The 24,518-nt window shown below is 49.7% G+C and overlaps 1 protein-coding gene across 19 annotated transcripts in view; it reads right to left on the reverse strand.

Moving 5' to 3' along the window:
- Positions 1–107: 107 nt before the first annotated feature.
- The window catches only part of LOC130883117 (uncharacterized), a 31,507-nt gene continuing 7,096 nt past the window's right edge, over positions 108–24,518 (reverse strand). For 3 of the 19 annotated variants that reach the window (XR_009057863.1, XR_009057864.1, XR_009057860.1), the window contains 5 exons: positions 22,787–22,867; positions 22,609–22,682; positions 22,237–22,506; positions 13,943–14,026; positions 3,501–13,624 (listed from right to left, as the gene is read on the reverse strand). Coding sequence is in view for 5 of the 19 variants with exons in the window: in XM_057783347.1 (XP_057639330.1) it covers positions 7,107–7,279; positions 13,943–14,026; positions 22,237–22,506; positions 22,582–22,682 (628 nt within the window). In the remaining 14 variants the exon portion in view is untranslated. The other 16 variants (XR_009057861.1, XR_009057862.1, XR_009057859.1 and 13 more) reach the window with 11 other exon arrangements.

Raw genomic sequence — 24,518 nt, forward strand, 5'->3', positions numbered from 1 at the left:
TTTATGGGATCTGAGGCAGGTCCTCTGCCCCATTACACTGCAAAAGGAAGCCCCAGCAAGGCACCCACCCTTCTTTGTATTAGTAGCACATCCATCACGGCTTTAGTTAAAACAAGAGACATTTATTGAAAGCGCCATGAGCCACCAGGCCCCATGCTTCTAAGCACATTGCAGCTGCCTCACAACAGCCCTGTGAGGTAGGAATCTGAGTCCGACTCATAGATGTGGACTCAACAGGGAAGGTTCAACAGCTCAAGCCCCACCCCTGAGTCTCAGGGTCCATGGACAGGGATCAAGGCCACATGCCTGACCCCAGGTCAGCGTAGTTCATCAGTCAGTAGGTGGGTCTCTCTACTCAAAGGGAGGCCTGGGTCCAGAGTCTTGGCTCCAGCATGTCCCACAGGAAATGTGCAAGGCGTCCCAGTGGCTGTGGAGGCTGAGAGAGACACAGCTGCAGATGAAGACCATCTGCCACCCATCCCCGTGGCTGACAAGAGTTCTCATGCACCAGGCAGGCAAGGGACTGGAGGGGACAAGGCAGTCCTGTGCTCAGAAAGCCTGAGCTATGTAGAAGGTCCGACTTCTGGGCAGCCATGGGGGCGGGGCAACATCTAGCCACCAGCTCCTGCCCTCACTAACCCATTCTAGGATTTTTCATCTTTCTCTCCCCACCCCAAGTCATCTAGCCAGCTGACTAGCTACTAAACTTCAGTGGTTTTCCAAAGACTCCAGCTTTGCCCTCTGGGAGGGTCTTCTAAATATTTCTCCTGAGGTCTCCTACTTATACCTCAATGTCCCCTCAAAAAAACTACTGAACCTTAAAAATTTTAAAGTAAGCCTTTCCCTCCATCTATGACTCTCCAGAGCTTGGTAGATACTACCCTCCAGCCCTCCACTCTAGTTTTACATGGACCCTAAGTTTCAGAAACCAGGGTACATCTATACCCAATGTTCATGGCCACCTCCACACCAGCCAGTGTGGGGGTCACAGACATGCGCACCTCCTCTGCATACCAAGCAACCAAACACTCATTATCACATAAAGAATCACACCGAATCCCACAGTGACTACACCAGGTTATTTCTAGGTTACAGCAAACAGCTAAGGCCACATGGTCAACAAGGAGCTAGGGTAGACTGAAGCCCTGACCTTGATTCTCATGAGCCACCATAGGATGGGGCTCCTGGCCATTCCCTAAGTAGTCACCAAAGACTCCCTTTGTGCAGGTAGGGAAATTGAGGCTCGGAAAGGTTTGGGTAACCTGCTCAAGGTTCTGCCAGTAAAAAAGAACCCTAGGTCCAAAGCCCAAATGGACAAGACCCTTGGACCCTTACCCCTGTACCCATGGAATATATTCTGCAGAAAATAAGAAACTAGGGCCTGGGATCCAATCTCCTCTACCCCCAATCTGCCAGGTACTCAAGGCTGGACCCCAAACTTCTCAAACAACTTTCAAGTCAATGCTGATTGTCACCAATGTTGGGGACAAAGGCTTTAGGGATGAAATAGCCTCCTTTCATCCAAAGTAAGAGGAACCTCTATGAAGATATGGGCACAACCAAGTCGTCTCTAGAATTTGGGAATTGCCAAACCAATCCTTTTGTGAATCACCGAGGTCAAAACATCAATGAGGACATTTTGGCCCACAAAAGTTTTAGTCTAGAAATAAACATCTCCAAAGCTGTGCTTCCACCAGGAGGGACCCTCCTGTGGCTGATTAGACAAGGAGCATCTTCAGGGCTTCTGTAGATTTCATGAAGGAGACCTCCTTATATCTGCCCATTCACATCCACTTAGGTCTTCCCTACTTCATCATGAAGCAAGTATTAGGCACCCACTAGTACAAGAGGCAGGGTGACATTGAGTTGGAATATATTCAGAGTTTGGAATTCAAGTATAGCTTAGCCAAAATTTAAATGGTCCCTATTTGACAGGCCTCTGATTTCCCCTTTGTTACCTTCAAAGGACACAAGCTACCTAATAGGGTCACCCATAAGCCCGTCCTGCAAGGGAGCTCAAGGCCCATCTGAGACCAGGCACCTAGACACAGACTCAAAATTACCTGAACAAAGGGTCTTACCTACCTATCCCTACTATGGGACCCAAGAACACAGACACAAGATGGACAGCAATGGCCACATCGCAGGTCCCTGAACACAGCCTGAGGCAGATAGAATCAGGATCTTGGCAGAGCATATGATGGGGCAAAGGCATGGAGGACAGAGGGAACAATGAAAATGTGGGGTCCTGCACCCAGAGAACACAGTGGCAACACCAAGGGCATACTGGCAGCCAGGGCTGAGATACCAGGGCTTTGAAAGCCAGAAGCAAAGAGAAACTCAGAGAGGCTGAAGAGCAAAAGGGAGAAGAGAATACTGCTCCCCCAGACTCCCAGGATGAGGACTGGGAATGGAGTTCAGTGGTAGGAAGTGAACTAAAATCCCAGCCTGATGCTGACCAGGCCACCATGGAACTGGGAGACCCAAGGGTGGGGGCGGTGCCTCCTCCTCAGTCCTCCCTTCATGCCTCCCCCTGTCAGGAAACTCCTGGGTGGGACGAGGGATACGAGCGGAATGGAGGCCATGGTGAGTGCATGCCAGGGTTAGGAAGGGGGCAAGCCTGAGAAACTAGGTGAGGCTTTACTTGGTGGGGTGGGAAGGGTTATTCCCTGACCCTCTACTCTGCCTGTCTACAGAATGGGACCAGTCTGGGGACAGCAGTGAAGTGTGTAAGAAACCTGAGCCAGGCCAAAAGCAGGGATGGATATAGGGAAAACTCATTTCTTCATCTCCTGGCAAAGAAAGAAAAGGGTACAGAGTAGACACTCAGGCCTAACAGCAAAAACGAAGGAAGGCATAACAGCAAAAAAAAAAAAAAAAAAAAAAAAATGCCATTATTTGGAAGCCCCTCTGTTGGCTTTTGGTTCTTGCCACTGGTCCAGGGTATATACGCACACAGAAGCACAAGCTTACAAACGCATCTCCAGCAGATACCACCCCTCAGAGCACCCCCAAAGCACAGTGGCCAGGCCAGCTTTGGCCTGCATATAACCAGCAACAGCAGCCACTATGATGGAAAGGGAGGGGCAGGAACCACAGAGGAATGTAGAAGCCAACGTGCACTAACCACACAAGCATTTGGCCTGGACCACACAGCCAGCCACTCGCAGCCCACTTCACACACTGGATCGACTGTTGGAAATGCAACCTCGGCTTCAGGTCCACACTGACTCTTTATTCAGGGACTACTCACAAAGTAATAGGTTGTGACTTTGAGCCAGCCCCATCAGACCGCCATTCCTGGTGACAGCCCACATGTACATCACACTTTTCTGGTGGCCTTGGCCCTGGACCCTCACAACAACCCTGTGAGGTAGGCTTTCCAGTAACACACACCTGAGAGAAAAGAAGACTACCGGTCGCAATGGCAGGGAACCTCATACAGTGCAAGGCCCTACCAGGGGACACCTGGGGTGAATCTAAAAGAAAGACTCTTGCCAGAAAGCTGACATTCCTTTACTTAGTAAGGGCACTGTGCAAAAGCATACTACAATACAACGGGGTTTGGTTAACAGGTTGAGAAGAGAGAAGTACAAAGAGCGATTAGATTCCAATACATTATCCACAAACCTCTCTATGCGACCATAAACGTCTGCCCTGGGCTGGGTTACAGTTTTGTTAGCTGCCTATCTATCTACAAAGACAAAACAGAAGAAGGTAGGTGAGCCCCTACCCCTGGCCAGGCACTGTGGTAGGCACCAGGTCTCAGGCAGTTTGGCCTGCTGCTGTTGGTAGGAGAGGGCACATTGGGAAGGGGACAATGGTCTACCAGACCGTGCCAAATACTCTCCCAGTAACAGACTTCTGGACAGACTTTGGAAAGGGATGAAGTTAGGTGCCATATACAGGCCTGACTCAGAGGCATGGTCCTCAGTCAGCAAGTACAAGGCATCCTCAACCATTCAAAGAGGTGTGGATGTGTCCGAGGGGGGAGCAAGAGCAGAGGTACTACCTAAAGACTCCCCTAACCCATGCCGTGAAACTTCCTAGTTTATATGAAAATAGCACATAAATTTATCATCTATCTGTTGATCAAAAAGACCCAAAAAACTACTTCCCACTATACCAGAGCACGGCCACTCCCACCCCCAGGGGCTAGGGTTCCCAGTGTTCTGTCACACCCCCAGAGACACATACACTGCCTTCTAGAGGCATAGTCAAAAGTCCAGTTACACCAATCCTCACAACATCCCTGAGAGTTGGTGCCACAGTCCCCACCACAGAAGGCACTCCAGCTCTCAGAGAAGAGCCACAGCACAATTTGTCCAGCTCCAGGTCCTGGCTTTGATGATCCCTACTCCTTCCAGGTCAGAAGTCAGAAGAGGCCTGTGCCTCTTCCCCCTCCCCTGCAGACAGCTGGAGAAAGTTTCCCCCTAGCCTGGGACCCACTCAAATGCACAGGGCTGAGATCAAGGCCTGCAAAGGGCCATGTGCCTTGCCCACCTGGGTCTGCGAATGGATTGCTCAGAAAGAGCCCCTGCCTAGGGCACAATCCTTGTTACCTGTTCGAGCAATCACCTCCTGCAATTTGTTCTAAAAAGAGCCGAGCATTAGCTAAGCTCCAAAGTGGCTGGAACGACTCTCAGATCATCCCTGCAGAAGATCAGGGTGTCTCACTGTCTTGAAAGCCTGCTCGCAGCCAGGACCAACTGCTTAGTGCAAATGTCCACTCCCCATTGGGCCTCTTAAGGATATGGGCTATGATTTCTGAGCACCCAGGGAACACAGTTTGCTGATTACTAATCAACCTAGCTTTGTAAGGAACAAAGTTGAAGGAAGCAATCAAGCTTGCAACAGAACTCAGATCTAAAGTTTGAGATGCAATCAAGGAGCTCGCTTTATTGAACACACAAACATGGCTTCCTTACAAATGCCCCCATCTTTTTTTTTCTTCCAAAGGGAAGTAGTGGAGGAAGTCCTTGTGAGCCAGCTCTAGTATAGCACTAGCTAATTTTTTAAGATGCTTGCTGACTATAAGAGAATGAATGAAGGAGTGAAGGAATGTGCACATGAGTTACAACCAGTGCCACCTGGTGGAAGAAGCTGCAAGGCTGAAGGCAAAGCTCATGACAGGGACCATGCACCAGGCAGGGTGAAGCCTGGGGAGGCAGCTCTGCTTATGGTGGGAACCTGACCCTCTGAGATCACAGGAGAGGTATGTGATGTGTGAGAAGCATCATGGAGAAAAAGCTGTGGTGATGGGATCCAGCTGGGGCGTGCTCAGAGCAGTGACCTAGGAGTTGGAGGCTATGACAGGGGGGTTGCTTCATGACTACAGCCCATGGTGCCACACAGCTTGCCTGGGATAAGAGGGTTGCTTTTAGGAGAGGGAGGGGCCCAAAGCACCAAGTCAAGAGATGGAGGCCCAATGCATGGATGGATAGATGCTAGATGGATGCTAGATGGATGGATACATGGATGGATGCATGAATGGATGCAAGATGGATGCTAGATGGATGGATGGATGGAAAGATGGATATGGTGGATAAATAGATGGATGGATGGATATGGTGGATGGATAGATGGATGGATGGATATGGTGGATGAATAGATGGATGGATGGATGGATGGATGGATGGATGGATGGATGGATGGATGGATGTGGGTGGATGGATGCATGGATGGATGCATGGATGGATGGATATGGTAGATGGGTAGATGGATGGATGGATGAATGGGTGGGTGGGTGGATGGATGGATGGATGGATGGATGGATGGATGGATGGATGGATGCTGGATAGATGACAAGATGAATGTGTGGATGGATTAAAGTCATGTTGAAAATCACCACTGGCTTCCCAAGCTTTATGTTGAGGTAAGCATGGGGTGAGAGGGTTGAACACAGGCAGACATGCTAAGTGCTATAGTAGAGGGGTACCCGAGTGTTCCTGAAGGCAGGGATGAGCTCTCTTTGAGTACACTCCCTAACCGAATGGCAGTAACTGCTCTGTGAGGAGGTCATGAGAAGAGCAGAGACCACAGGATGGCCTTGCTCCCAGGACTAAACCTGAGGTGGTTCACATCAGTCCTGAACTGAACTTCCCAATCATTCCTGAAAGTCCACAAATGCCATTGAGGCACAAGTGCAGGCCAGAGCTAAGGGATGTGTGCAGACACAGCATAGAACACTAAGAACCCAATTCCTGTAAGAACTGGTTTCAGAGTCTGCACTCCTAGAAGAATAGGAGGATAGGCGGAAAGGCAGTCCATCACTCAGTGGGACAAGATATAGGACTGCTAAACCACAAGAGGTGTACAGGACAGATGAGGGCTCCTAAGCTGTAAAGCCATGAGACACCCAGATGCAAGCCTAAAAATGTCCCCTCCCTGCCAGTGGAAGATATAACCGTCCCTTTTCCCCAGGGTAAGCAAATTCTAAAGTCAAACTGACCTGGACCTCCTCACACCACACTATAGATGCCTATGAAAGTCCCTTTCCAAGAGGATTGTCTCCAGAGAGAGATGCCCTCACCTAACATAAGGATACCCCTGATGGATCTCCTTAAGAAGCCATGACCCACTGGACTTGGACAAACAGTTCACAGAAGATTAAGATACAATATGTCAACAAACATGGGTGAAAGTGTTCAGCCTTCATTAGTAATTAGAACAAGCTTTAAAACACATGAAAGCATTAACAGAGAAAAAGCTAACAGATATCTTAAACACTAATACATCACCTTAAATACTAATACATCATTGATAAAATACTATAGACCTTCTGAAATCAATCAACAGCCATACAGACACCCCTAACCTTTCATCCAGGAAGCTCAGCCACACACAGAGAATCCATTCATTCACCCACTCATTCATTCATTCACTAATCCACTCATCCATCCTCTCATCTGCCTGCCAATCACTCAATCACTCTGTCACTCATACCTGTCTGCCCTTACACACACACACACACACACACAGAGCAAGCATTCATATACATCCTACAAGAGATACAGAGGTCAGCCCCAGAAGATCCTTGCCCTGAACGGGCTCACAGTCTAACAGAAAGAGGGATGGAACATGAAAGATGGAGGCCATGGTAAGAACTAGATGTCGAGAAGTACTTGAAAAGGCTGGAAAAGCTGGTCATGCGAAGTCGTTAGTCGTGATGTCAATTGTGACATAAACAAAGAGATGATCGTGCACCAGCAATGGTCAGATGGATAGACCATGATGTCATAGCCATTCAGTGGATCCCCAAACAGGGAGGTGAGAGAGACTGTGGAGCAAAGAAAATATGGACAAGATGTTCATTGTCACAGATGGGAAACAACAAAAGAGTGGAAAATGCCAATGAGACTTTAAAAAAAATGGATGTTCATTAAAAAGAAAAAAAAAAGTGTTCATAAGAGAAGAATTTGGAAAGCAGAAAGATGAAGCACATGAAGGGAGGAATGAGGGGGTGCTTCCCCCTGCTCTGAGTTACACATCTTTACATTGACACCTTCAACTTAGAAAACACCAGGGGCTTTGGCCCACCTGCCCCAAGGATGGGCTGGAGGTCATGGGGGAGCCTAGGAGAGCTGTAGGTCCCCATATCATCAGGGGAAGGACTTTGTGTAGTGCTCATGAGTATCAATCAGAAGACAAAATTTGCCTTGTTTTATCATGTTGGAAGAAAAAAATGTCTAAGCTAGCCCTAAACAGGCAGAGGTGCTGGGTCCATGACTTGGGAGCACGTGCAGACCATCCTCCCTGCCCATGTACTGTGTCCTGGGGCGCTCTACTCTGACTCCCGGAACCCCAGAACTAGAGACCCTTGCAATTCCGGATCCAATTAAGAGTCAAAGACTCCAAACAGCTGAATTTCCACTTCATTAGTCCCAAGGTGACAGCAAAGTCACCTACCCAAGCCCTTATGCCCTCCAAGGCAACAGTGGGTCCCAATGGCCCAAAGTAACCCAGGATGCTCCCTCCAAGCTCCTGCCATGTTGAAACAAAGCCTCCCTAGAGACCCAGCCATGCTGCCATGTCACTGCCTTCCCGCCTGTCGCCACTATGTGGCCTTGCCCTTCTCCTCACCCAACCCCCACGCCTGCCATCTTGCAGCTTTGCCCTACTCTCTAGCACCTGCATAGAAGTCACACGCACGCAAAGGCCCTCCCAGCCTCCTCCTTCCGAGCATCTCCACCCACCCCTCTCATCTCATAGGGTCACTTGGACTTCTCTGGGCAATCTTCAGGAGCCAGGTCAGCAGGTGTTCCCAGGGAGGATAAGCGCCGAGGCAGAGCCTGGAACCCCAGATTCTGATAGAGCAGGCCAGCAGACCCCTGCGGCCCCAGCTCCACGTCAGGCCCACGTGACATTGCTCACGTGGCCCAGACACGTGGTGCTGGGGGCACAGAAGGTGGCTTCTGACACGTGAAGTCCCTGTCTTCCACGATCGGAGGCTGTTGCCATCTATTCAGGGCCTACACTAAAAAGCTAAAAGTGGAGAGAGCACCCATCTTCCTTCTTCAGCCAGCTCCCTCCAGCACATCCTGCCTGCAATCCTAGAGACTCGAGGGGAACTCTTTGTCCTGGGGCCCCTCTTCCTTTTTGACCTCTCTGACCTCCAACAGCTCAGGGGTAGCAGCAGCCCTGCCCACTCCACCTGCCATGCCCTCTTTCAGCTGGGCCTGCACATGGCTCTGACCAGATCCCGCTTGCCATAGCCCATCCGTCTACCTTGTTCCGGGGTCTGCACATGCTCCCTGGATCCCGCCAAGCTATTCCTCTCCTGCCTGGGCACTTGGTAACAACCAATTTTTTTTTTCATGTCCCCAGTAGGAATTAAGAAGCCAAAGGGGGTTATGACTCCGTTTTAATTGAAAGACACAAGCACACAACACACAACTGTGCAAATCTGGTCCATAACAGAGAAAGAAAAATGAACAGAAGCAGAGAGTCCCAGGGGAACACCAGAACAAACAACTCTCCAAGTCTCCCCGATGCAGCCCATGGGGGCAAGCGAGAAGACAGTTTCAACACACAGTACAACGAAGGCACTTTTTGCTGGTTACAGAACATATCTTTCAACATCCTAGAAGACAGGCCTTGAAACGGGCTCCAGGGGTGGCATGTATAGGAGCTGGGACCCAAGATCATGTCTGAAAGCCCAGAATGAAGCAGCTGCCAAGAACCCTGCGCTGAGATGGAATAGCGCCCCCTGGGTACATCTCAGAGAGCTGCAAGAACAAGCACCCTAGTGCTTCTTGGAGCTCAGGCCTTCCAGGTCCCCCTCACCACCCTGCACGAGACCCCGGATGTGACTCACACGCGAGATGATATGCAACAGTCAAGGTCTCCTGCCCCCTGCCCTCCTCCTGCCCCTTGGTTGGCAAAGTCCCCTCATAGAAGGATCACAAGAAATCCTTGCCCGGGAAGGGGTCAAGATACCCACTGGGTTTCACATTCAACCATCTACAGGGCCCAGGCCTAAACCCTTCCCACCTATCCATATCTATGGATAGGGCACTGTGCAAAAATGTATCTTCAGGCTGAGGAAATGACAGACAATGAAATGGCCCACACAACCAGGAAATGGCAATGGTGGTCCAAGCCTTCCTCAGTGAGCTGCCCCCAGCCAGTTAGGTTGTGTGGAAGTGGTGGGTGGGTGGCCAATAGCTATCCATTACCAACCTCAATCAGCGCCCAGCATGCGCTACCTCCTCCCTCTCCTTGCCTTTCCCCTCTCCTTCTTTTCCTTCTATATTTTTGTCCTCTTCTCCTCATTCACAAAAACCTTCCTTAAGATTTGATTCCTTTGGGGACACCAATGGCACAGCTTTAAATGAACCATAATCGTCAGATCTCCGAAGCCCTCTCTTTGCAAATCCCTCTTTCTTTTTTTCCCAAGATGTTTTCATTTCTTTCCTATTCCTGCCCGCCCCCCCCCCCAGCTTTCTGTCTTTTACTGCTCCTGATGGTCTCATTTTTATCAGCCCGGATGTGCAGAATGGAACAAGGCATGCCCAGCCCATCCCGAGTTTCCACCCTGTCTCCCATGTCTTTCTTCCTGTCCTTGTCCTTCTTGTATCTTAGTTTGAGATTTTTTTTTTCACCTATTAATTTCCTGTAAACATAATTGTATTATTCAAAATCCCACGTGCAGAACAAACATTGCCCCCCTCATGTATCTGTGCCTGCAATCTTCTTCCCTGTGTCTGGTCACCTTTTACGTTTAAGTATTTACTGCTATTTATGGCCCTCCACTGCATGTATTTTATTACAACGGAAGGTGCTTCCTTGTTTGGGGGCCATGGTGGTCTTGGATTTTTCACACGTCCTTTGAAAGGTGTAATGTATTTATCTGTTTAAGGACTATGCATGGGAACTCATTACCGTTTCTGTCCCGACAGCCTCTCTTAATCACCCATTTATCATGTTGCTTGTTTTATTATCTTTCTCTCCTTTTTGCATCTTTTTTTTTTTTTTTAATTCTCTCCATTCTCTCTCCCTGTAAGAACCTGGGACTGGATTACCTCATCGATCTTTAGGATTAATGAGACCCTCATCGCTAATCCTCACGGATCTCTCTCTTGTGAGGCTCCCCATATTGCTTCCTCTCTTACTCGTTTCTCATTTCCTCCTCTTGCATTTTCTCTCCTTGTGCCTTTTCCCTTCTCCCCTTCTCCTTTGCATCTTTTTACTAAGGGACCTCAGGTGCTCAGAATAAGATGAGCAAAACTCCCAAGGGCAGCTCCTTCCTGGCTGCCCTAGCCATTCCCATTTCTAATTCAGTCATTCGTGTACCCATTCATTCTTTCTGTCACTCTTTTATTTCAATATTTATTCTTTTATTTATGGACCTCAGGTGCACAGATTTAGATTAAGCATGATCTGAGGGTCCCAAGCCTTCTCCGCATGGGTCTGCCTGCAGCTCTTTTGTTCTTTAATTCCTTGTGCTGACGCTTTGGTTCAGGGGACATTTAGTTATCTCAAGAGCCCAGTTTTGAATTAATCATAATTCTTGCTGCCTCTCTCTCCCTCTCAACCCTGTATGGCCCTCTCAGGCACATGTCTCCATGTATATTCATTTATGCCCTCAACCTTTTCATTGTGTCCGTCTGTCCTGTCTCTTTTCTATATTCCTTTGCACAGTCTTAGCTATTACACGGTTTGAACCGCAGCATCAGTTCTCGCTCTTCAACTTGCTTCTTTTCAATATTTGTTTTTTTTTTAAATGGGTAAGTCTTCACTCCTATTATTTAACACACTCAACAGATAATATGTATTCATCGTATTTAAATACTTAGCTAATAACTGCTTTTTCTCCTATGTGTTCGTCCATCTAAATTTTTTTCAACATCTTTTTTTCCCTCCCTCTTCTAATTTATCTACCTCTTTGTTCCCCTCCATCACCATTATCACCATCATCGTCGTCATTTACAACATCGGGGGCCATAATTGTGTTCTTTGTGTTTGCTTTTCCACACTGAGATGGAACCCAGAGCTTGGCACATGCTAGGCAACAGCTCCATCCCTGAGCCGCACCCCAGCCCAGGGCCTCAATTTTGAATTAATATGGATGACTTGTGTTAAACAAGCCCTCTCTCCTAGACATAATTGTCCCCACTTATTATCTTCTATGCGTCTTTTCATTTCCCCCCATCTTATTGTTACTTTCTCCACTCTTTCGCCCTTTTATCCTCCGGGAGATCAGATGACCCTTGGGCTCTGCAGCGCCCTCCCCCTTAGAGTGAATGCCAATCTTTTTTCTCATTCATTCATTCGTGCACTCAGCCATCCATTCGGTCTTTCTTTCTGTTTCAATGCTGGTTTCTACCCTTCCAGAGGGCAGGTGCGCCTAATTGGATACATCATAATCTGCTATTAATGGGCCTCCCCTCCACAGCCCCATTGAAGCCCTCCCTGACATATTGATGCCTGAAAGGTCTCTTGGCTGGGTGGGTCATTGTCCATCGGAGAAACACAGATGGGAAATAACCAGTCTGCTGGCCCAGCCTTCCGTCCCATCCCGAGCAGGGCTCTGTCTTCTATCTGTATTCATCTACCGATCTGGGGGCACATTGTTACCTTTTCTTCTTGAGATAGAATTTACATTTCTTTCCTTGCCCCGCTCCGCATTGTCTTTCTCAGCTACATAAGCTGCTGGACAAGAGCCACCTAAAAAGTCCTTCTGTGACTTGCACAGACCCCTGCCTCCTTCTCTCCTTCATGCATTCACATCTACCATCCTGCCTTCCTGCTTTCTTTCCTTTAAGTATTTAAGTCTCTGCCAGTAGAATTAAGTGTTCAGATTTTGAATCCTAGCTTAACTCTCCCATGAAGCTACTCATCTGTCTGCCTAATGAATTGTTTCTTCTTTTTTCTTTTTCTTCCTATACTACCCCTCTTGTTACCACTTTCTATGTGTCCTGGCTTTCTCCCTTGCTGTCCCTAACCCACCGTGGGGCCAGGGTGCCCAGATGAGATTAATTAAGCAGCACCCTGATACCAACCCAGCTGGGGTCTCCATGCATCGTTCCACATCCCCTTGCGTTGCTGCTGCTGTTTATCCTTTTCTGTTTGTTTTCTTTCTTTCCTGCCTCTTTCTCTCTTGGATCCCATCATCATCCAACTGTTCATATTAAGGGGCCTTGGAACCTCGGTGTTGGTTTAGACAGTTCCACGTCTCCTTCCTTCTTTTATTTAAGATTCCTTCTTTAATTAAAAATGTCTTAGGCCCATGCTGATCCGATACCCGTTTGTATGGGGTCCTATATACATATTGGTGTGGCATTTTATTAATTCATATATTGATTGCCTAGGACCAAAGAAACTGAACGACGGCTGTGTGTGCCATCCTGACTTGCTCACCTCATTTCTATACCTATTTGCTTCTCTATTCCTTCATGCTTGATTCTCCACCCATCTAAATGTGTGTTATATGATGTAACACGCACCAGAGAGACAGCCTCCAGACACAAAACCCGGAGCATTCACGTCCTCTTGGATCTTCCTACTTCCTCCCACCACGTTAACCACCGGAGTATGCAAACCCGTAGCCCAGAAACAAACACAAATGGCAGATGTGGAGCAAACACAGCATATGTTCTTTTAGCACCAGATTCTCCCAGGGCTCACCCCTAGACATACAAGCAGCAGATTTGAGACTAGGGCCCCCCTTCCACAAACCCCTTTGGCAGGGTAGACACTTCCCCTTCTGCCCCTCTGGGCCCCAGTGAATGGCCATCCCCATGAGAGACCTGTTTCAAGACCCCAGAATACATCAAGACACAAACATGGTACAGTCTTCCCGGTGGGAAACGACAGAATAGAGTTCATTTGTAAATAGATGGCTTTGTCTACAGCAATATAAAAATATTTTGGCCTTTCAAGACGGATACAAAAGAAAGTCCCCATTACCATCCCCAAGTGTCTCAGTCCCAAACAATAAAGAACTTGAAGAGGGTTAGATGGGAACTTTGAAGACAGAAAACCTGCCCATTTTGTTTTCCAGACATTTCCAGGGGGTGAGCTCAGGTCATGGAGGCTTGAAGCCTATTTGAGAAGCTGGTCCCTCGGTCTGCATTTTCTCCTCAGCCCTTTGAAGGCCCCAACTCACAAGGGCGCTTCCATCCTAGTCAGTACAAGAGCCAGAGGGAGATGCCACAATGAAAGGCCCATTCATTTGGAAGAGTGAAAAAGAAAAAAAAATTCTTTGGGGGTCCCACACTTGAAGCTGCCTATAGAATTCTTTTGAGACAGACAGAACACAAGGCGGATGGAGGCTCCCATCTTACAACACAAGCACCAGGTCAGCCCTCCACTTGGCTCACTGGGCAACCCTCCCCCACCACCTCCATCTGCACAGGCTGCAACTTGCCTGACAGGGTACTTTGGGCAGAACCCCCACCCCAACAGCCCCAAGTATGCTCGCTCTAATCTAGTGACTTACGATTTACAGTTGGAGGGTCCTGGGGGCATGTGTCCGTGTCCGTGTGTCCAGGGTCCCACGCAGGATTCTGGGTGATGACTTTGGCTAGAATCAGAAAGCTTGCAGTCACAGGATAGAACCTCACCCAGGTCAGGAAGTACGAGAAGGTGGGTGGCAGAGGATGGCACCTATGCCAGACACAAGGATAGCTTAAGGTAGGGACTCTTTCGGCTTCTACAAACTTGAAGTCCATGGAAGCAAGCATCTCTGTTCAACCCACTCACTCCATGCTTACTCTCTTACCAGTTACCTAAGCACAGATGGGGCAGGTACCGAGAGCCCTGGTACTAGACTACGTGGTGGGCTCTGGGCTGCTCTTTGGAAAGCAAAGCTTTATGGCCACTGTACCTAAGAGACACAAACTGATACCTAAGTGCAGTAGCCCAGTCCTCCCCAGCAGGAAGAACACCAAAAACACCCTAAAGGTAGGGCACAGGTTATGCCCTGGGACGAGTCAGTGGGCCAGCAAGACTCAGTATGGGCCAAGCTGGATAGAGGGCCCTGTGACAACTGGGCAGCCACCTCCACACTAACCATGCCATAGGAATACAGCAAACCCTGTGGAACACCAGCACGCCATGTCTTTACAAGGCGAGGATTAGACAAGTGCGGCATACACAGAGACAACTAACAAAGCCCATAGGAAGGACGCCGTAAGACAGCCTCAGGACAGGGACTTTGTCTACTACTCATGTGTCCATACTACACGGAGCGGGGAACAAACGCGCAGTGTGAACACAAGATGGTAACGAAATGGGAACAAAGATTGTGCATATTTTCTCTCTGTATTTTTTATTTTAATTTTATTTTTAAGATAGGCTCTCGCGTAGCCCAGTCCAGCCTCAAATTTGTTATTTAAAAAAAAAAAAAAAAGACCTTGGGTTTCTGACCCTCCTGCTTCTACCTTCTAAGTGCTGAGATTACGGACATGTGCCATCATACATGACTCTATGCTATGCTGGGGATTGAACCCTAGAGCTTCTGAAATGCTGGAGCTATATCCCAACCCCAATAATCAGGGCCTTGATTGTCTACAAACTCAAAACTGTTTAAAGAAAAAAAATGACTTGTTAAATAAAACATGTTTTAAATGAGTTAATTTTTAAAATGTGTTACTAGATTCTGGTAAAGGTAGGATAGGGGGCCTGTGTGGCTGAAGTGGGGGTCAGGATAGGAGCAGGAGGGCAAACGACTCTTCCAAGCCCCTTTGGGGACACATGGAAGGAAGCAAGTGCCACAGAGGATGAGTGGGCGAGGCTAAAGGCTCCTGGGAGTTAAAACGACCATGGGGTGACTGAGCATGGCAGGAGCTCTGGGATGTCACAGGCCACAGGACGTGGGAAACACCTAGGCTGCCAGGTACCTGCCCTGCTAGTCCCCCAAGAGATTTAGAAAGGAGGAAGCCCTGTCTCTCCCTACCCTATATCCTTACTTCAGCCTCCATAGACAGGCTCCCCTACTCTTACCCTCCATTCCCAAACAAACAGAGCTGAAGCACCCCAAATCCTGTGTCCTGCAGGGACACACCTGGTATCTCTAAGCCTCCTGCAAACCAGTTGCTTCTCTGATTTGTGCTTCCCAAACATAACCTCCCCATAACTGCTTGATTCTGTGACCTTGGGATTATCTGTCTATCCAACCATTTACTAAATACTAAACACCCCTCTCCCCATGAGCCCTGCATGTCTGGGGTGGTCACTCATCATAACCATGGTCCCTAGGTGACAATGAGACTATAGACCAAGAACACACAGCAAGACCAAAGATGCTGCTATTTCCTTGCAGGAACATGAACTGGGGCCTTTGCCCTGCTACCTCTGTTTTAGTCTGTTTTGTTTTTAATGGCAGTGGAGTAATCAGAAGCAGCTCAGGGCATCTGGGTTTTTTCTTGCCTCTCCTCCAGGCCCCTGTGGACCCTCGGCGCGCCTGACTGTCCTTAATGAACTCAGCATGCAGACCCCAGGCTGCTATGCTAGCACGTAACCCTGGCAAAGTCGTGCCTTGGTTTAAAAGCTGTGTGTACCAGCTCCAGGTCCGCCGTGATGTATTAATAACGCAGTGCGGGGCTGGAATCTTAACAAATGTCAGAAAAGCTGCAGAGATGAGTCACTGTCTGGAGCCAAAGGGAAAAATAAGACCTAACAGAGTCCGCAGGAGCCATTGTCACATGTATTTGATGGAAAACGTCTTAAGTGCAAGCACTGAGCTCATGACACACGTAGAAAGTGGTGGTGGGCACACTAAGTGTAGCCCCCACAGCTTAACAGGATTAGGACATGCTAGCTCTGCATCTTGAATTTTTTCCTATTTTTTCTGAAAAGTTTCTTTCTCCCAGAGGCACACAGGACCTAATTGATCTAGCTTGTCTTTGGTACAAATATCTTACTGATGTTTCAAACAGAGAAAAACGTCAAAGGACTATTTTTACTAAAATGTTGACTTCAAGAAATAAGAGTCTGCAGTTACACAAATGATCGGCCTTCCCTGCTCGCTACCTGTTGGGAAAATACTACCCTCTTACAAGTCCCCCTGACAAATGTAAGCTCTTTGCAGAGCTCATTTCCTGTACCTTTGTTGAGACCCAGGCCCTGGACATTACGGGCCCATTTATGAAAATGGGAGAGGTAATTGGGACATCTTTTGAAACCATGTCCCCTTCACTGCACCGGGCCCTCATCAGCCCTCTAATTTTCTTTGGTCGGGTTACAGAGGATGTTTATATATGCCTCTTCCTGGAATTTCACCTCTTTGCTTCAGGAGTGGGCAATTAGAGAGAATTAGGACCTATTTGGTACATGTTTACCCTTAATGGATAGAAAGGCTGAGGCAGCCTTGGGAACACAGTCTGCCAGTCTAATTGAAGCTGGCAATTTTTTGATTCCTTATTTCAGCTCACAGGAATTGTAGCAACCAAGGTCACAAAACAAAAGCTGCAGTCCACCATGGTAATAAGGGGTGCAGACTGCCAGAGGTCTGTGAGCTGCGGATCACCACGCTGAGGCCCAGAGACAGACAGACACGGAGATGAGGAAGGACACAAGGGGGTAGCAGTACCACTCGCTTTCCCACAATTTGCTAACTCGGTGGCTTCTGCAAGAAGTTCTTCCCTGAGTGGGCCAGGATGCCAACAGGGGTGATGCCAAGTGCCTCTTGACCAAAAGGTGCACAATGAACCACTTGGGTCAGCGCCCCCGGAGCACACCCTCCTGGCAGAGAAGCCATGGGTCTATCACACTACACAAGCGATGTTCTCTGGCCAGGAGGGAAAAAAGGGCTTCCCAGCCTGGCCTGTGGCGTGTTCGTTTAAATAATCCCGTGCAGCGAGTAATCCCTTCACCACAGTCTATGTGGCAGCTCTAGGGACTTTCCCCCCAGTTCAAGAAATGACCTCCAGTCTCCAAAAGCTGTCTGTCAGTGAGGAACTAGCTAAAGTCTGAGACCCTCTGACCACACTGGTCACTCAGGAACCCACAGTCAACTGTCCTGCAGCAGGCGGAGTGAGACTAGACCCTCTGAAAGCTCCAGCCCCTTCATCTCTGAAGCAGGGGACAACAGACCTGAGGCCACCAAGGACCCTAGTGTGCCGAAGACCCAGCACTTGGGTGCTTAATTCCAAAGGCCTCAGATGACTACAGGCCTGCACTCCCCGTCTTAAGGATGGAGAAGCGAGGACCCTGAATGCTGAAGTCAGCCACATCAATAGGCAGGGTTGACAAAGGGCTGGATTCAGACATCCATTCTGAGCTCTGTCCTTTGACCATCTTGACAATTCCTAAGGAGCAGGGAGTGGTCTACCAGGAAGCTAAGAGAGACCCAAAGTGGCCAGCATGGCCCTCTGCATTCTCTTCTCCGGTCAGACAGGCCCTGTGCCTGTCTACTGCCTACATACCTGCTGATTACATATGGTACACTTGGGCTCTGGTCTCATTTTACAGACAGAGAAACTGAGGTTCAGAAGCCATTAGTCACAAAGACACTAGCCATGACTGAGAACCAAGACTCCTCCTAGGTGGGACTTTTGCCTTGAGCTAATCTAGGGCAGTGGTGGGACAAACCCCCTGGTAGGGGAGGTTGATCTGTCTCCTTCCTCTCCTTGTCCCTAACCATACACACCCACTAAAATACCCCAACTCAATTTTAGATCCCTACCCCAGTTTCCTAACCCTGGAGGGATGGCTGTCTACGAACCTACAGGCCAACCCGAAGACTGTGCTGGAAGACAAAAAAGCCACACAGCTGTGGTCCCTGGGGGACAGCAAAGACATGTGCTCAGTCTTTGGCCCTTCCACTGTCCTCTTTCCCCAACTTTCCATTCTGGAGTTCTATCCCTTGGCCCCATTCTGTCTCTAAAGCATCTTTTGGGCATTGGGCCCAGTATGATCAAATTCTTGCCTGTACTTATCTTATCCTTCTATCCCAAGAAACTTATACAAACCTAGCCCTGGGATAGGCAAGCTCAAGGGTCCCCAAAATCAGAGAGTGGGTGGATGGCTCTGCTGCAGGGGTCTGCTCTTTGGTCCAACACACACGCAAGCACAGAGAGAGAGAGACAGAGACAGACAGAGACAGACAGAGACAGAGAGACAGAGGGGAGGGCACAAAGGCTCCTGGGGAACACACACACACACTCCATGTCGGGTAGGTAATTGAGGTTTTCTTCTTTTCATCTGAAAAAAGGGCACCTTCCATTGACAGGAGGCATTCACAGGACCTGGGAAACTCATTGGAGCTAGCTCTCCCAATTATCCCCAGGTGACTGTGCTCGACAGGGCTCCCCCACATTCCTTTCTGCCTGAGCTTTTGTTTCCAGCTGCAGCGGCCTGGGAGCTCCCAGGCTAAGAGTCTCCTCCTTAAGCCCTAGCCAAAGGCCCTATTCACTGAGAAAAGAGAAGGCCAACTCAAGGTGGTGGGGAGCCAGGCTCCGGCCCCACTCCCAGGCTAGGGGAGGGAAGACCTCACCGGCTGCAATTTTCTCTTAAGCCCAAAGAAACTAGAGAGCAATTAAGAAAGTCACGAACTGGACCTTCCACCCCTGTTCTTGCCTTAATTAATTCCTCTCCCACACACAGCCTGCTTGAGTTGTGTGTGGGGGGGGGGCGGCACTGGCCTCCATCACCTGACACCTGCCCTACACACACACAAACACACTGGACTTAGGGATGAAGGGAGCTGAGAAAACAAATGAGGACAATGCCCCTGAAAAGCTTGGCTAAAGTGACCAGACTTCTGAGGCAGGCCCTAAACACTAGACTCAGGGCCAGAGGATCCCAGAAAACACTAGACATTCCACATTAAAGATAGAAACCCAGGACCCCTCGTCTAATGCTTTTCTCCTCTGTAGCCCTGTTGCTGTGTTTCTAGGTACCCAGGAGGAAACGCCAGAGGCTCCTGATAGCCCTCCCACAAGGTATCCCTAACTCCCACCTGACTGACTTTTCTGTCACAGTGGCAACCATGTCCTGCAACACAACGCCCGCTTTCCTCAGAACACTAGAGAGCCTGAGGTGTCCGTGAGTGGCCAGGGTTTACTCAAGCAACACCCACCCAGTGTCTCTCTCCCTTTCAGAGATCCTGTGCTTGAAGTGGTCCCACTCGGAAAGACCCGTTTCTCCTAGAATTTTCCAACTTCTCTAACCAGGGATGGGGGCCCAAGCCCTACTTCTTTCTTCTTTTGTCTGAGAGAGATGGGGCTCAAAGCAGAAGAGGAGGGGTTGGCTCTTGAAACTTATTCACAGCCTGTGAAATTCCAGTCTCTTGAGAAGAAACCGCTCCCAGGAGAGCAGCCCCCCAGCCCAGCTTTTCCAGCTTGGCTCCTTCATTGTCGTTCACTGTCTACTGCCCTTTACCCTTAAGGACCTTAATTTGTCTCTCTCCGCACTCCCTTTGTGTGACACTGTCTTCCTCCTCATTAGCCAGCTCATTAAACGATGGGTAGACTGGCTTGCTTTGCTGTTGTTGTTTCTTCATTCTTTCTAAGAAGTCAGATTACTCATAAAAAAAGAACACATATAAGCTACTTCATATAGATGAGCGAATAAGAAACATATGTGTCCTGTGGCCCTTGCGTCTTGCCAGGTTTTGACATCATCTGGAGAAATGTACTTGCGAATGCATTTGGGCTTTGAACCGCACGTATCAGGAGCCCCGAAAAGTACAGCTCCGAGGAGCAGCTTGCAGGTGGGAATGCAGAGGCAAGGGCGTTCCCTCCACAAGTAATCAGCACAACTCCAGCATCCCATTCCTGCCCACCCCAGGGGTAGATGGAGAAACTAGCATTCCCACAAGAAACTAGCATCTTTTCCCACATTCTGTCCATGTGGAGTACTAAGTGAGGGCTCCAGGGAGCTAACTGCCTATTACCATGACGACTGACCAGAGACCACCTCCCATCTATCCGCCAGATGACAAGGTCCACTCTCTTGGAAACTAGGGCCTCATTTCCACCCCTTGCTGCTCAGGAATTGCCCAAAGCATCAAAAAAAAAAAAAAAAAAAAAAAAGACTTTTCCTGATAAACACCTTTTCTTTTGATTCTCATAGTACCAACATCTCAGCACTTCCTAGGAGTCTATTCTGGGAGGCTGGTGGATTATATTAATTGAGAACCTGGTATATGCTTTTACTTTTTTTTAACCCTAAGTCCCTAAAAGCTGTAGCTGCCTGAGACTTTGTTTCCACAGTCTGAAATATCAGGCATTCACAATGTACCTCCATATAAAACCTAGTCTTGATGAAATAACTTATTCCAGACTTCTGGGAGGGTAGGTAAAGCTGGTTGCAGAATCTGGGAGTCTTCTGGGATAAGTGGGCATAGTGGTCTCATGGTTGGGTCTGTTTGGCGTCACCTTAACCTAGCCTAACCCCTTGGCTCTGTCTACCTTAGAATTTCTGGGCTGTCCCTAATGAACAAGCCCAGAGCCTCAAGCCCTTGGCTCAGCTCAGGCTAGCTACCCATTGGCTTTGTCTAAGCTCAGGATTTGATGCCCCTGGGAGCCAGCATCATGCCCTGAGCAAAGCTCGCCTTCCAGCCCTCCTCGCTAGCCACGTCACCATGTTTGCAGGTCGCTCAGTAAATGCCAGCTACGGAGTAAATGTCACAAGACAGAGCCTTCCTGGTGCCCTAGGCACACACTCCCTCCTCTCTACAGCCTGCTGGGCTCTCCGGAGAGGGAAGACAGTCAGGCAAAGGCCAGGCCTGGGTGCTGGGTCCCCTCACAAACTGCCAGCTTTTATTTAATAATAAGATCCCATCCTGTTTCCACTTCAGGGGGGAGAAAGGCAGAAGTGTAAAGAAGCCAGCTGTGAATCTCGTTTAAGGAGAGAATATCATGGGAGCTGCATTCAAAAGCAGGGGAAGGCAAGACTCACAAGCAGGCTGATATTTGGGGAGCAGTCTTGAGGCAGAGACAAGGTGTTTGTTCAAGGCATCAAGAAGATAGCAACAGGTCAAGGTCAGACCTGGACCCAGTCAATGCTCCCAATGCCTCCCACTGCCCCAAGTGAGACAAAGCAGGATCACACTCCTCTCTGAGTCACTATTCACCAGAACCCACAGCCCTTTGTGTAAAGTATGGCCCTTCCCTCCCTGCCATACAAGCCTTCAACATTCTACTATTGTCTTGAGTAAGAGAGCCACAGAGAAAAAAAAAAAATGATGAAGCCTTCTGAATCTTCTCCACCATTACTGATTTTGTTTAAAGAAACATTTGTTTCACTGCAGTATTGGGGGTGAGGAAAAGAAAGAAAATCTCTTTAAAACCACCATTTCATTAGAGGACACTGTCCAAGCCCCTTGTGCACAAGGTAGCAATTCTGCCCGGAAACAGCGTTGCCATGGCTGGAGGGAGGGCGGGATACGTCTCCCACCCAAGGTGGATAACCGCCTGTGTCCCCATATCTGAGTGGGACAAAGGCTATAGGTGTTGGTAGGAAAAAGCCAAAGGCTTAAGGATTCATACGGCGAACGTGTCAGTTGTTTTGATTGTGTGCCTACTGTGTGTCTTCCCCTGGCCATTCCCAGGAGCATAGACAACTGGTAACCTGCCCCCACTTACCGTCTCTGGTCCCTGCTAGACAGCGGCCAGGATGGAGTGGCGACAGTCTCGGCTCCAAGCAGAGTCCAGGCATCCAGGCATCCAGGTTAATGTGAGAAGCTTGGTTAAGGTGCCCGCTCCGTAGATTAAATGTACTCTTTGAGTGAAGAAGTGATGTCAGTGAATTCTAACGATGTTGTGTTTGTCGACGCAAAAGACTCACCCTGATCCAGGAGGTCCTTCTGCTGAGTGCCGTGGGATCCTCGCGCTGGGCATCGTGGGGTCCTCGCGCTGGGTGTCCTCGGTCCTCGCGCTGGGTGTCCTCGGTCCTCGCGCTGGGTGTCCTGGGGTCCTTGCGCTGGGCGTCCTGGGGTCCTCGCGCTGGGCGACGTGGGGTCCTCGCGCTGGGCATCATCGTGGGGTCCTTGCACTGTGCGTCCCGGGGTCCTCCGTCCTTTGCTCTTCAGCCAGCATGGCTGGTGGGCAATGCCAGCTTTGGGGAAAGGCAAAAAATTAGAATTTCTATAAAGTGAACAACCTGAAAAACAGAAAAGTTACCTGTACTCACACGCATGAAGACACGCAGCGGCCTCACCTGCTCTTCTGTGGAGATGGGCGGCTCGTAGAACCTGAGCATAACAGGAAATGGCACAGGAAGACGCGACAGGCCTGGATAGTAGCCCCCAAAACAACACCAGGTCAGCAAGGGGCCTAGGAGGGTGGAGCCATGGACTCTCAGGGACACAGTCGTGATACACGTGGGCAACACCCACCAGGGAACGACGACGATGATGGGTCTCCGGGGCCAGCGGACCGAGTCATAAACCTGGTTTAAGCCCCTGATCACTCAGACCCTGGAAATCAGTCCGTGGGAGATGAAGAACCAGGCAGAGATTGTCCAACAGGCACCAGGAGGCTGCTGGCAACTGAGGTAACACTGAATTGGGGGGCACAATGGGATTGGGGACCTGGTAGCAAGGCTAAGGGCAGCCGGTGGACCGGGTTAGCCACAGATGTGGGCTTAGCACGGGAAGCCAGCCCGTAAAGCGAGTGGCTAAGACCCGAGGGAGAGGGTGGAGTAGGATGAGCCCAGGGACTGAGGCACAGGTTGGTGTTAGGGAAACATCATGAGGAAAGGCTATGCAAGCAGAATGCCAAATGGGTGATGAACCCAGGCGCTGTAGAAGCAGGGGCGAGCCAGCAGGTAAAGAGCAGGTGGGCAGCCAGGCAGAGGCGGGGCCTGCACATGCTCTCTGAAGGCTCCTAGCATTGGGACACAGTCCCCAGCCGATAGCTGGGGACAAAAAGGCTGGACTGAGTCCCAGGGGGAGGAACAAACTGTGGAAAGGGCCCAAAAGCCTCAGACCCCCATCAAACTCTAGTGGGAGAGAGGGAGACCTGTGTGGCCAGGACCGGTGGCACATCACAGCTGTTCCTTCTGCGTTTGCCTCAGCCCTAAGCTGCGGGGGCCAGTAGCCCATACTCAGCCATGAATGGGGAGGGAGGTAGAGAGGGGAGCAAAGCCCTGGGGGTGGGCAGGTCTCCGTGAAAGCGGAGCAGGCAAACCAGGCCCACCCCATGCCCTCTGAATGCCCTCTACGGAGCCAGAGACCACGGCTCTGGCTCCCAGACAACCCCCCAGCTTGCCCTCCCTGGGAAGCAGAGGCCATCAAGGGACAAGCTAGGTGGCAGGTGCCAAGCCCAGGGCCAGGACCATGGGCACGCTCAGTTAGGATCAACTGTTGGATGACAGAGTGAACGCGTGGATGAATGCAGGTGCTCAACAACAGGACCCCTTCAAGGGGGGCCAAGACTAAGGCAGGTAGGGAGTAGAACCCCTTCAAAGGGGGCAGAGACTAGGGCAGGTAGCAGCTGCTCCCAAGTCCCCCAAGCCCCTATACCCCCACCCTCCACCCTCCGCACCTTAGCTGCCCTGGTGTGAGAGTTGAGCCCGTCCATTCGTCCACCTGTCCCGCCATACATCCCACATACTCTTACTGAGCCCCACTATTTACCGGGTTGGTGCTGGGACACCCAGAGGAGGAGGGGGTGGCCTAGGGGCACCCCAAAAGGGCCAGATCCAAATGGGAGAGGGAGGAGACAACAGAGGGAGGCTGAGACAGAGAATGGAGGAAGGGTGATGGGCAGGAAAGGCAGAAAAAAAAACAGTAGTTCTCAGAAGAATGGGGGGCCAGGGCTTTTCCTGCTGCCTCCCTCCGTTCCTTGCCCTCATCTCCCTGGCGTCCTACTATATCCTGACTGATTCCACAGATGTTAAGCCCCCAGAATACTCTAGGTCTCTGGGCCAACTCTGAAGCCAGTCTGGATGCCTGGGGTGGAAGCAGGAGAGGGGGGCTTCTTTATCCACAGAAGCAACCTTGAGGGTCCCTAGAAGTAGAGTGGGGGTAAAAAGCTCACTATGCTCAAGCAGGTGGCTAGCTCGAATCCTCCCTTACAGGCAGCCTTCCTTCCAGAGCATTAAGGGGTGGTCATATTTGAGTTGTT

Source organism: Chionomys nivalis, chromosome 10 (genome assembly GCF_950005125.1).
Source record: "Chionomys nivalis chromosome 10, mChiNiv1.1, whole genome shotgun sequence".
NCBI classification, from domain to species: Eukaryota; Metazoa; Chordata; class Mammalia; order Rodentia; family Cricetidae; genus Chionomys; species Chionomys nivalis.